This window comes from Geotrypetes seraphini, chromosome 8, assembly GCF_902459505.1.
Source record: "Geotrypetes seraphini chromosome 8, aGeoSer1.1, whole genome shotgun sequence".
Lineage (NCBI taxonomy): Eukaryota > Metazoa > Chordata > Amphibia > Gymnophiona > Dermophiidae > Geotrypetes > Geotrypetes seraphini.
In genome coordinates this window covers 4,156,246-4,169,387 of record NC_047091.1, presented here as the reverse complement: position 1 = coordinate 4,169,387, position 13,142 = coordinate 4,156,246, and the positions used below count along the sequence as shown (strand labels likewise).

The 13,142-nt window shown below is 42.6% G+C and overlaps 1 protein-coding gene across 5 annotated transcripts in view; it reads right to left on the bottom strand.

Annotated features, from left to right (window-relative positions):
- The window catches only part of CCDC61 (coiled-coil domain containing 61), a 111,868-nt gene that overhangs the window by 78,893 nt on the left and 19,833 nt on the right, over nucleotides 1-13,142 (bottom strand). For all 5 annotated transcript variants that reach the window (XR_004540415.1, XM_033956038.1, XM_033956039.1 and 2 more), the window contains exon 4: nucleotides 7,254-7,414. Coding sequence is in view for 4 of the 5 variants with exons in the window: in XM_033956038.1 (XP_033811929.1) it covers nucleotides 7,254-7,414 (161 nt within the window). In the remaining variant the exon portion in view is untranslated. The remainder of the gene's footprint in view (nucleotides 1-7,253; nucleotides 7,415-13,142) is intronic.

Here is a 13,142-nt window from a genome sequence, read left to right as displayed (position 1 = left end):
CATCTATAATATCAATGCAGTTTCACTACCATAAACCTCATCAATCTCATAAATTATCATTCTATTTTCACCCTCCTAAACATTAAATAACAATAATAAAATACCTTTAATCCTTTTCTTTTATCATAAGGCAACTGCAGCAAGGGCACAAAGCCCCTCCCCCCGCTCGAAAGGAATAAATCATTCTCACACCAGTTTGAACTACCCACCTTTTCATTCACTAACTCCACCCATTCCCTCCAGGACTATCCAATGAGACCCATAAGCGGTCTCATAGGGCATGCCACTCTACTTCTTTATTCAATCCTATTGGCTCAGTTGTTCTCCACTGATAAATGATTCGTTATTCTTTCCTTAGCAATACCTCTGATATGTTACCACCCCTTGGGAGGTGAACCTGAATTAAAACAACAAATCAGATGTCTTCTACTCTATGACCAGCCTCCAACCAGTGGCCAACTAGTGAGGTATCCTGCTTATGCAGCCTCAAATTGCCCAAATGTAGGGCTATATGCAATTTTTCTTTTTGTATGGCCAATATACTATCTGTCACAAGGGCATTTAATCCCATACACCACTTGTGAGGTATTACAGTCAGCATGACCCTTTTACGTGAACACTCATCCAGTAGATGGCTCAATGACTTGATCACCAGTCAAAACATGTTCACAATAAACACATTCATTGCACCGGAATTGGCCAATAGCTATGCCCTGCTCAGGAGGATGCCCCCAATTAATGGACAAAATTTCTGCCAGATTGCGCATGCGAGTGAACGCAAACCATGAAAGATCTTGGAGATGAAGAGATACTCCAGAAATTCCAGGGACTGGGAGGACACCAAGTGTCTATTCCTGAACTTGCCGAAGCCTGCAGTAGAGACACTACCATCCCCACTACGCCTTCATACACCCAATGAGAAGGAGCCTGGATCACAAGCTTTCCCGAGAAGGGTGGACCTGGATATCATGCTGGCGGAAATCCACCTCAACTTTGACAAAAGTGCGGGAGCTGTCGCAAGGCCCAAGGGGCAGAGCTGAGAACTGGAAATGCTGTTGCAAAACATGGAAATGCAGAAACCTGCAATGCTCTGGGCAGATTGAAATATGGAGGAAACCTCTGTGAGATCTAACGACACCAGAAACTCCCCTAGAGACAGCAGCTAGCACCGTATAATCCATTGCCCATTTGGAAAAAGAGAATTTGCAAGAAGTGGGTGACCGTTGTAGATCCAGAATATGTCTCCAAACTCCGAGCTTTTCTGGCAGAAGGAAGTATCAAGAGTATCTGCCTAAGCTCCCATTCGTGGTCCGGAACAGGTTCCAGCATTCCAAAGACTAAGAGGTGTTGCAGAACATCACACACCCTGGACTCTGTTGCAGTCAACTTGCCAGAGTCCAGAAACCAAGCCGGAGGTGGTTAAAGGAGGACTAACAAGTGTACAATGAAAGATGAGTCCACTCCTGACAAAACTGTAGAAGACAGCCTGTGAGTGAGGAAGCCACGCCTGACTCCTGGCAACATTGGCACTTTCTTTCTTTTGTGGCATAGCCACTGTACAGGAACCTGAGGATGCCTGAAATTAGAGCCATGGTAACATAGGCTTAGCCCTTGGAATGTTTCTAGGAGGAAAAATCTGAGTATCCCTGATGACACCTGCGGGAGAAATGAAGAGAACTACAATCCCCTCCCAACATCCAATGAAACTGGGTCACAGGGAGCAACATAGGGCAGCATTCACAAACTTGAGTAGATGTTATCCAGACCTATACCAACAAGAATCCGGCCCTTAAAAAGACAGCCACTGAAGGTGATCCTTGAGGCAGCGCCCTCATCCAAAGACAGATCCAAGGAGTTTGGCACTCAGACACTGCACCAGCAGAGAATGTAATAAGAATTTTAATATCTTAAAGGATGCCAAGCACCGCAGCCACACCAACCAGCACCAGTGGAGGACAGGCATGCATCTCCACTAGTGCTACCCGATTCATGATTCGAATCGATTCACCGATTCGAATCGGTTCGTTTTGGTAAAAAACCGGACTTACTGATTCAGCCCCGATTCAAATTAATTCTTTTTTTCACCACCGGCCGCTGGACTCGTTCCCATCTAATGTAACTTCCAGTTTTGCGAAACCGGAAGTTACATCAGAAGAAATGAAAGGACATGGGAGCATCGAGGGGAGAGCGAGCAGACCTCGGAAGCAAAGGGTTACCGGCAGGAGGGCTGAGAATCAGCGGCGGGAGGGGGAGACTTAGAATCGGCGGCGGCGGGAAAGAACTGAGAATTGGCAGGAGGGCTGAGAATCAGCGGCGGGGGGGCTGAGGATTGACGGGGGGCTGAGAATTGACAGGGGGGCTGAGAATCAGCAGGAGGACTGAGAATCGGCAGGGGGGCAGGGGTACTGAGGGCTGAGAATCAACAAGGGGGCTGGTGAGTCTTGGGGGCTGTAGATGGAAGCTAGGAATCAGTAGGGGGGCTGGTGAGTCTTGGGGGCTTGGGATGGAAGCTGGGAATCGGCAGGGGGGCTGGTGAGTCTTGGGGGCTGGGGATGGAAGCTGAGAATCGGGCAAGGGGGCTCAAAGAGACGTGCATATGCCGGACTTTTGGGGGAAGAAATAAGGGGTCTAAAAACAGAGGAGAGAGAGAGAGATGGTGGACAATGGGATTCAGGGATGAAAGTTACAGAAAGGGAGAGATGATGGATGAAAGGATAGTTGAGAAAAGGTGATGGAGATGAAAAAAAGGAAAGATGCCAGACGGAAGGGGAGGTCAGAAATGGCAGATGGATGGTTAGCATGGAGAAAGAACAAAGAAGGAGACCCTGGCAAGCAAGCTATCAGAAGACAACCGGAGCCTGGGACCAACAAGATTTGAACAATGACCAGACAATTTTATTGTATGTAATGTATTGTTAGCAATGATGGTTACACCATGTGTATCATATCTTTTTATATATATGTTGATTATAATATGATGTTTTTTATTAAAGTTTATTTATTTAGTCTTTGCTGTATTCTAACACTATTTCTATGTTTTGTGTAAAATTTATATGTTTATTGATTTATTCATGTTTTTTTATATATAATTCATAGACTCCTGATGCAGGCCGGGAGGCCGAAACATGTACATGTCGAGTCATTGAGTTACTTTGGATGAATAAAGACATTTGGATCTATCAGATGAGTTGAAAGACACTTTTTTGTGCACCATTCTGATTGGTCAATTCCACTTTGGTTTGGCTCTGTTGATTCCGCCAGGGGCAGCCGGCGCTCAGCTCTCCAGGGTCGTGACTTCCCTAGACCTCCCTCCCGCCTTCTCCCAAAGAAAGTGACATCATCCCCCAGTCTATCAAAGATTGTCTACGGGAGAAAGCAAGAGAGGGAAGACGGGTTCTGGCAGTCGGGCAAGGAAGGGCGCAGCGAATGGGTGTGCGTGAAGTGATGACTGGTGGGGAACCTCGGGGAGAGGAAGGCTGATCAGCCGGTCGATCGGGACGGCAAACACGAGTCTACCATGGAACCCGGGATGGGCTCTGCGATCGACTCACGTTGCCTTCCCGATCGACCGGTCGATCGCGATCAACGTATTGGGCACCCCTAATCTACACATACGCTGATGACATCCTCGTCCTTCTCGAGACAGGCCAGAACCTCACCAACCTCCACAAGAACATTACAGCTTGCATAACGAGACTTCACTCCTGGTCCCTCTTGGTACAGATGAAACTCAACGAATCTAAAATGAAACTACTCTGGCTCGGCAAAAATTAGAACAGCTGCCCACCCGCTTCTCACTGCCCTCTGGTGACACTCTGCAGCTTGAGTTCTCAAGCAAGGTCCTAGGCATCATTATCGATTCTTCCCTCTCCTTCAATGACCACCTCAACTCCTTGGCAAAATCATGCTTTTTTAGCATCCACATGCTGAGGAAAGTAAGGTCCTACTTCCGCCAACAACATTTTGCTGTCCTTGTCCAATCTATCATCCTCTTGAAACTAGACTACTGTAATGCCATCTATTTAAGTCTAACAAAAAAGTCTTCAAAGACTCCAGCTAATCCAGAACACTGCGGCCAAGTTGATCTTCGCAAAACGCAAATCTGATCATGTCTCCCCACTTCTGGCCAAACTTCACTGGCTCCCAGTGATTTCCAGAGTTCATTTCAAATGTACCTGCCTGGCTTTTAAGATCATTCACGGCATCTTCTCCCCCTAATCCCACTATCTTATAACTCCTTGAGTCCTGACTCCACCAGACCCACCCAAAAACATAAACTATCCTTCCCCTCTCTACATGGTATTATCTATGCGAGTAAGCTGGGAAAATCCCTCCTTTTCAAAATCACAGGGCTTTGGAACAAGCTTACTGTCCCACTACGGAACCTGAACTCCCTCCAATTATTCCATAAGCATCTGAAAACTTGGCTTTTCACAAAAATGTAATTTTCTCTTCCCCCCTGTACGCAATCCCAACCCCTTATTCTTTTCTTTCTATATTTAAGTTCTTGTAAACCGTGCCAAGCTCTATATCTGTGGAGAAGATGCGGTATATAAACTTAAGGTTTAGTTTAGTTTAGAATTCAGGAACTAGTTGAATAGCGACCATCACCTGCTGGGAGATAGAGCATACTGAAGATGCAGGAGGGCATGCCAGCCAATAGGACCACCTGTTAATCAGTTTCTCTATCTCCACCTGCTGGTAGAGGTGTGCTATCCCATTGGTCTCTGGATTCATCTGCTGCTGTTGCTAAGGAAATTCTTTTTCACGGAGAGAGTGGTGGATGTCTAGAATTCCCTCTTGAAGGAGATGGTGATGAAAATGGTGACGGAATTTAAAAAAAAGTATGGGATGAACACAGAGGATCTCTAATTAGAAAATAAATAGTATAAAACAAACTAAGGCCAATACTGGGTGTTCCATAGATGGAGATTTGGTTTAGGATTGAGCTGGGTAGGGCTTTGATAGAAGCTCCAGTGACAGAATGGTTAGGATAGGCTGCAGTGGGCCTTGATGGAAATTTTGGCAGTGGGAACCTGAAGATAGTACTGGACGGAGTTCTATGGTCTATTGCCTAAACATATTAAAGAAAAGGCTATTTAAACATGAATGTATAATGAGTGTGACAGGGCAGACTGGATAGACCGTTCAGGTCTTTATCTGCTATCATTTACTATGTTACTATTTTTTCTATATATAATACACTGCTTTGATCTTTATAAGTTAAATTGTATATTAAGTTTTAAACAAACATTCTTTCACTTTGTATTACTATTGCTCATCTACTGTTATCTGCTCTGGGCTTTTTTTTTTTTTTTTTTTTTTTTTTTTGTTCAAAACTTTATTAGCTTTTTTATGTATGTACTCTCTAATTGATCAGCCATTGCAAAGAACAAAATTACATATTTCCAGTAGAATAAAGTAATACAAAATGGTTGATTCTCAAATATGAACTATAAAAGAATGACTCGTTTTATACTTTTAAACCCCCTTAAAAATACACTAACCCAACACTTTGAAAATGATACATGAACCGTCATCTGTAGGTTGGCTCTGATAACTTTTATTAGCTTTTTAATCTGTTTTAAATTCTTTATTCATTTTTTGTGTTACAACAAGTGTTACAAATAAACTCAATAGGAACTTAAATACACACTTGACTAACTCATATATTAATATCAAGTTTATCATTAATATAATAATCCCCTGTCCCACCCTCCTTCCCAACCAATAATACATAAATCAATTTTATTGTATATTCTTTAAATATTAATTTAGTATATAATAATCAAAATTGAAAAACCCACCCCATTTCCCTCTTTACAATTTTCTTATCATGGGAAAAGTTCATTAGAGAAATCATGTTAACGGTCTTTAGATGTTTCCAGTGTTATTTATGGGAAAAATTATCCTTCATTACAAAAATCGGTTAATGGTCCCCATATTTTTTTAAATTTATTCATGTATCCTTTGTGTGTTGCAATAGCAAGTTCCATTTTATATATGTGGCATACCGAATTCCACCAGAACATATAGTTCAATCTATCATGTTGTTTCCAATTGAATGTAATTTGTTGTATTGCAATTCCAGTTAAAATAAATAAAAGTTTGTTATTACTGGATGAAATTTGGCTTTTTGCTCTCATAGTTGTTCCAAATAATATAGTATCATATGTCAAGGCTACTGGATTTTCTAACATTCTGTTAATTTGGGGCCAAATTGATTTCCAGAATGATAGGATAAATGGACAAAAGAATAAAAGATGATCTAGTGTCCCAATTTCAATATGACAGTGCCAGCATCTATTAGATCTTGAACTATCTATTTTTTGTAAACGAGTAGGGGTCCAAAAAGCTCTATGAAGAAGAAAAAACCAAGTTTGTCTCATAGATGCTGACACCGTACATTTTAGCCTCCAAGACCAAAGTCGTGGCCATTGAGATGCACTAATTTGGTGTTTTATCTCAATGCTCCAAATGTCTCTAAGACCATTTTTTGGTTTTTTATTTATATATCCGGATATTAATTTATACCACTGTGCGGCTTTGTGACCTATTGAGTCCATCTGGAAACATAAGAATTCCAAACTGTGATATTTAGCGAGATCTTTCCATTCAGGGAACCCTTTCTGAATAGATTGCTTCAATTGCAACCATTTAAAATATTGTGTTTTATTGAGACCAAATTTTTGTTGCAATTGTGAAAACTCCAGCAATTTATCATTTTTAATTACATCATCCAAAGTGCGAATGCCTGCTATCATCCAATGTTTCCAGATGACTTTAAAACCGCCAATTTTGATCTTGGGGTTTAGCCATATAGTTTGGTTGGTTGATTTGCTAATTGGAATTTGAGTAAGATTACTTATGTATTTTAGAGTTTTCCAGGTATCCATAAATATTTTATGATCTTTGTATAACCTTGGTATTTTGATACTAATTACATGATTAAGACGTAATGGAAACATAAGCCTCCATTCTAGCCAAAACCAGTCTGGAATATTATCTGTGGGTTCTGGGAGGATCCAATACATACCATGCTCTGGGCTTAAAAAAATAACACTAATCCATATATGGAACCAGTTTCAGGTCATATAAGCTTCTCCTGTGTGCTTTCTGTTTCACATTCTGCAGACTCTTGACCCCAATTTCTTCTCTATCTTCAATGATCTGTCCAAATGTTTGAATAAAATCTCTCTTGATAACTCGCATGCATCTACTGAAGGCCAAACATGAAACAGAACATGACTTACCTGTCAAACTCTACTGAATAGATAAGTATAAGATAACGTTTGGAGTTAAGGGCTGCTGATTTTGTTGTTGGTACATGCCATATTCCAGAGCCCATCTTACGATTTCTCAGCTGCTCAAGATCTGCATAGGTCAGAAGGTCAAGGGTAACTGATTCACTGCTCTGAAATATTATTAAAAACACAATTATTTACTTGTAATTGTTCTATTACAAAGAAAACAGGATGAAAGCATATGCTAAAGAAGTTTCCAGAATTTTCTGAAATTTGACTATGTTGAAGATTTAATGAGCAGTTCCCCAGATCAACATATCATAACAAGGATGATACAAAGAGGCTCATTTACTAAGCTGTATTAATTATTTCATACAGGAATTGATGTGCAATAACACTCAGCACCTTGCTAAATTACTATGTGCTAATTGCTATGCTAAACAACTAACACAAAAATTACTTTCAGGGGGTAAGAAATGGGTAGAGACTGTACATTTACATTTACTATGGAAGTTACCACTATATGTAAGCATGGAAGATTAGGTTTATACCTTCGATAATCATCTTTCTGTTAGTCCCTAGAGGATTCCATACGCTAGGTTTTCAATCCCAACCTGCAGTCCGGGTGTTGCAGAATTCACATCTTTTCAGAATACATGTTGCATACCCCCTAGTGGTAAAAAAGCACTGTTACTTACCGTAACAGCTGTTATCCAAGGACAGCAGGCACATATTCTCAACATATGGGTGAAGTCATCCATGGAGACTCGATGTGGACAGTCTTGCAAGCAGACTTGCTTGAAGAACTTCAGAAAGTTTGCGACTTCTGCACCGCGCATGCGCGAGTGTCATCCCGCATGACGTCGGATGCGCGTCTCCTCAGTTCAGATAGCTAGCTAAGAAGCCAACCAGGGGAAGTGGGTGGGTTGTGAGAATATCGGCAAGCAAACACAGAAGGCTGTCCTCCTCTTGGTTCTCTACAAGCAAGCACAGCAGCATCACATCGACACCACAGATCACATCTAGAAGACTGGAAGGTGGCGAATGTTACACCGATCTTCAAGAAAGGTTCGAGATCCAACTCTTCAAAAGCTGGTGTTCAATTTGCGGACTTGACTATAAAATTGTCAGCTTATGTGGACAATGTTCAACTATATTCCACTGCGGAGTGTTTACCTGTTATTTTGCAAACGATTGAGGAGTACTCTAGAGTGTCTGGTTATAAACTCAATGCTACAAAGACTGAGGTCATACCAATATCTGGTCCTCCTTGTTTTGATATTGTCAACAGCCTTCATCTTAAATACACCCCTACGAAACTGAAGTATTTGGGTGTTTACTTTGGTACATCGCTGGATGAAGTTCAGTTCTATAATGTAGATCACATTTCTCAAATTATCTCTGATACAACCAGAAGATGGTCCCCCCTCAAACTGTCCTGGTGGGGCAGGCTAGACTCGATAAAGATGGTTTTGATGCCAAAGATTACATATGTACTATCAATGATACCGTTTCTATTTCCACCTTCAGTCTACAAGAAGTTTGAGGCTACTATGACTCATTATCTTTGGAATAATAAAACTCCACGCATAGCCCTGTCCAAACTCAAATGTAACAAAGAAAATGGCGGGGTTAACTTTCCTAGCCTCTATGAATATCATTTAGCTTTTTTGTGTAGACAAGGATCTCACTGGTTAGTGGAACCCACTTCCTCTCAACTCCCTACTTGGTTGAAGTTAGAGAACCATTTATTTGACAAGATGCATTTGATGTATTTACCTCTCACTGTTACTGACGCAACTACCAGATTGAATCGTGTCTTATTTTCCACTAAGGAGGCAATTCTTGCGATCGGCTCTCTAGCTCCATTAAAGTGGAATGAGACATTGCACTCTTCAGTTTGGCGTAATCCTCAGATAAAAATACAAGGCCAATATATTGAGTGGAAGTCTTGGCGCAATGCTGGAATATGGGCTCTACACCATCTAATGATTAACAGCTCCTTCCTAGACTATAATATTCTGTCTACACACTTCGGAGTGAAACCTGTTCATTATTTTCAATGGGTACAGTTGCACCATAGTATACAGCATCACCTTCAACAATCCACACTCTCTGTGGAAACCCCTACCGTCCTAAAGTGGGCCAGTGCTTTCACTTTGCTTCCTGGCCAAGCCTCAAACTGGTATAAACTACTTCATCATGATAAATTTCTTCTCCCGACAACATTGCAAGACTTGTGGACACAGGACACAGGATTAGATTTTGATACCTCAGACTGGGCAGTCCACTGGCTATCTTCATTCTAAGCCTTGAAGTCATCCGCCATCATGCAGACAGTGCTCTTTCTCTACCACAGGGCTTATTGGACTCCAATTAAACTTTCTAAACTACATTCCTCAGGCTCTAATAAATGCTGGTCATGTCTTCATGTTGTGGGTACCCTGGATCACATGCTCTTCCACTGTCCACATTTACACCAATTATGGACTTCCATATGGGGTACTATATGTGAGGTCTTACCCATTACTGAAGAGCTCTCTTACTCGACTGTGCTGTTTGGTCCCATTGCACTGAAGCAGGAGCTAGACAGATTTGAGACCAAACTTCTGAGGATTTTACTGCTAATTGCAATTAAAACAATTCTTTGGAAGGACTTCTCTCTACTTAACCATGATACTTGGTGGAATACTGTTTGTCTCTATTCTAAGTATGAATATGTTGCTGCAGAACGCACTAACTCTTTGCTGTCTTACCAAAGGGTTTGGGCCCCTATCTTGACATACTGCAAACGGGACTGATAGTCTTACTATGCCTGCATCTTCATATGTTCCCTTGTATTTGTTAGAATGCTATTTGATAGAATGCTTATGCTTTATATTATGGGTACACAATACTTTTATTTACTTCTACTATGACATTTTCTACCGCACATATAGGCATTTCTTGTATATACAAGTGTTATTGGGCCTTGTTTCTTATTTCTTGTTCCTGACTTGGTATTATGTTTTTCTTTTGTTATGTTATAAAATTCAATAAAACAGATTTAATTCAAAAAGAAAGGTTCGAGGGGAGATCCGGGGAACTACAGACCGGTGAGTCTGACCTCAGTACCGGGAAAGATGGTAGAGTCACTGATAAAGGACAGCATCAATGATCACCTTGATGGACACGGGCTGATGAGGACCAGTCAGCACGGTTTTAGCAAAGGCAGATCATGTTTGACGAACTTGCTGCACTTCTTTGAGGGAGTAAACAGACAGATAGACAAGGGCGATCCGGTCGACATTGTATATCTGGATTTTCAAAAGGCGTTCAACAAGGTTCCGCATGAATGACTACTTCGGAAAATTGCGAGCCATGGAATCAAGGGTGAAATACTCACATGGATTAAAAACTGGCTGGAGCTTAGGAAACAGAGAGTGGGGGTAAATGGACGATATTCGGACTGGAATAGCGTCACCAGTGGGGTGCCGCAGGGCTCGGTGCTTGGACCCGTGCTCTTTAACATCTTTATAAATGATCTGGACATAGGTACGACGAGCGAGGTGATTAAATTTGCAGATGATATCAAGTTATTCAGAATACACTTCTCCCTCGTCATTCGCGGGGGATACGGGCAGAGCTGGACTGCGAATGCCGAAAAACCGCGATTATCCGGCTCTGACCCACTCCCACCTCCCTGCCGCCTTCCTGGCCTTACCTGGTGGTCTAGAGGGCTTTCGGGGCAGGAGCGATCTTCCTACGCTCCTGCCCCTTGCAGATCGCCATCAGGAAATGGCTGTAGAGAGTTCCCGACATAGTCTTGAGAGACTACGAGAACTCCCAGCAGCCATTTCCTCATGGCGATCTGCACAGGGCAGGAGCGTAGGAAGATCGCTCCTGCCCCGAAAGCCCTCTAGACCACCAGGGAAGGTGGCAGGGAGGAAAAAAAGATGGATTTTTTTAACATTAAGACTGTTTTTTTTATTTTCCCCCTCCCCAAAAGAAAATCGCGATTATATGAAACCGCAAGTGCAAGAACCGCGAATGGGGAGGGGGAAGTGTAGTAAAGACGCAGGGAGATTGCAAAGATCTGCAACGTGACATAATCAAGCTCGAAGAATGGGCATCGACATGGCAGATGAGGTTCAACGTGGATAAGTGTAAAGTGATGCATGTCGGTAACAAAAATCTCATGCACGAATACAGGATGTCCGGGGCGGTACTTGGAGAGACCCCCCAGGAAAGGGACTTGGGAGTTCTGATCGACAAATCGATGAAGCCGTCCACACAATGTGCGGCGGCAGGAAAAAAGGGCAAACAGAATGCTAGGAATGATAAAGAAGAGGATCACGAACAGATCAGAGAAGGTTATCATGCCGCTGCACCGGGCCATGGTACATGAAGAAGGACATGGTACTACTCGAAAGGGTCCAGAAAAGAGCGACTAAGACGGTTAAGGGGCTGGAGGAGATGCCGTACAGCGAAAGATTAGAGAAACTGGGCCTCTTCTCCCTCGAACAGAGGAGATTGAGAGGGGATATGATCGAAACATTCAAGGTACTGAAGGGGAACCCCACTGGAGTTCCGTTGCTTCCTAACCATGTAAACCGTGTCGAGCTCCACCTGTGGAGATGATGCGGTATATAAACCCAAGATTTAGATTAGATTAGATTAGATTAGTACCATGTCCTTCTTCATGTACGGCGACCAGTGTTGGACGCAGTACTCCAGGTGAGAAATGTGGTGGAAAGGGAACAGTGGAACAGATTGAAAGGGATGCAAGAGGGAGGAATGTTGGATATAGTGGTGAAGGGAATGGAGGGAAAGATGTGGCATGGTGCTCGATAGGGGTGATAGAACAGGAGAAATATTGAGCATGGGGCTGGTGGGGCAGGCATGAAAGATGAGAAAAGGATAAATGCTGGACCATGGTAGGAGGAACCAATGGACAGCAACAGAAGAATTTCCAGAAGATGGGAAAGTGGAAAAAAGAAACTGGGACCAACTTGATGGAAAAATACGTTTCCAGACAAAGGTAAAAAACAGAATTTATTGACTAAAATCTGTTAGCTTTGGGAAATGTATATAGCAGATGTCTTTGTATTGTGTTCAAAAGAAAAGGAAATTCACTCCCGAGCTCGGTGCTATGTCTGAAGGGCTTCTGAGAATGTGAGGACTTCGACGTGATGAAGTGGCACCCATGTGTGACATCAGTTGACAACTGTGCATACTCAAAAGCCTTCTAGATGCAGCTCTGAGTTTAGTGTGCCAGGGCTAAAAAAAAAAATGAAAATAAAATGTGTGCAAGACACTGTTCTATCAGAACAAGCAAGGCAGTATAGGAGGAGTGTGTGGCGCAGTGGTTGGATCTACAGCCTCAGCACCCTGGGGTTGTGGGTTCAAACCCCGCGCTGCTCCTTGTGACTCTGGGCAAGTCACTCAGTCCTCTATAGCCCCAGGTACGTTAGATAGATTGTGAGCCCACCGGGACAGATAGGGAAAATGCTTGAGTACCTGATTGTAAAAACCGCTTAGATAACCTTGATAAGCGGTATATCAAATCCTAATAAAAACTTGAAAAAAAAAACTTGAAAAACTTGATCTCACCAGATTTGTAAAGAAGTGATCCAGATCTGGTCCTGGGCAATTTCATCCTGAAAGCAGTCTACCTTGCAGGAGAACAAGATCTCCTGGCTGACAACTTAAGCAGAAAGCTGTGGCTACACGAATGTCACTCAATCCTACCATACTCCATCAGATCTTTGTGGTTTGGGGGACCCTAGCAGTGGACCTCTTTGACTCCCCCTACAAATCGCAAGCTTCCACTCTTCAACTCCAGAATCTACAACCCCACTCAGCTGGAGTGAGATGCCTTTCTCCTTAACTGGCACAACAGATTCCTGTATACTTTTC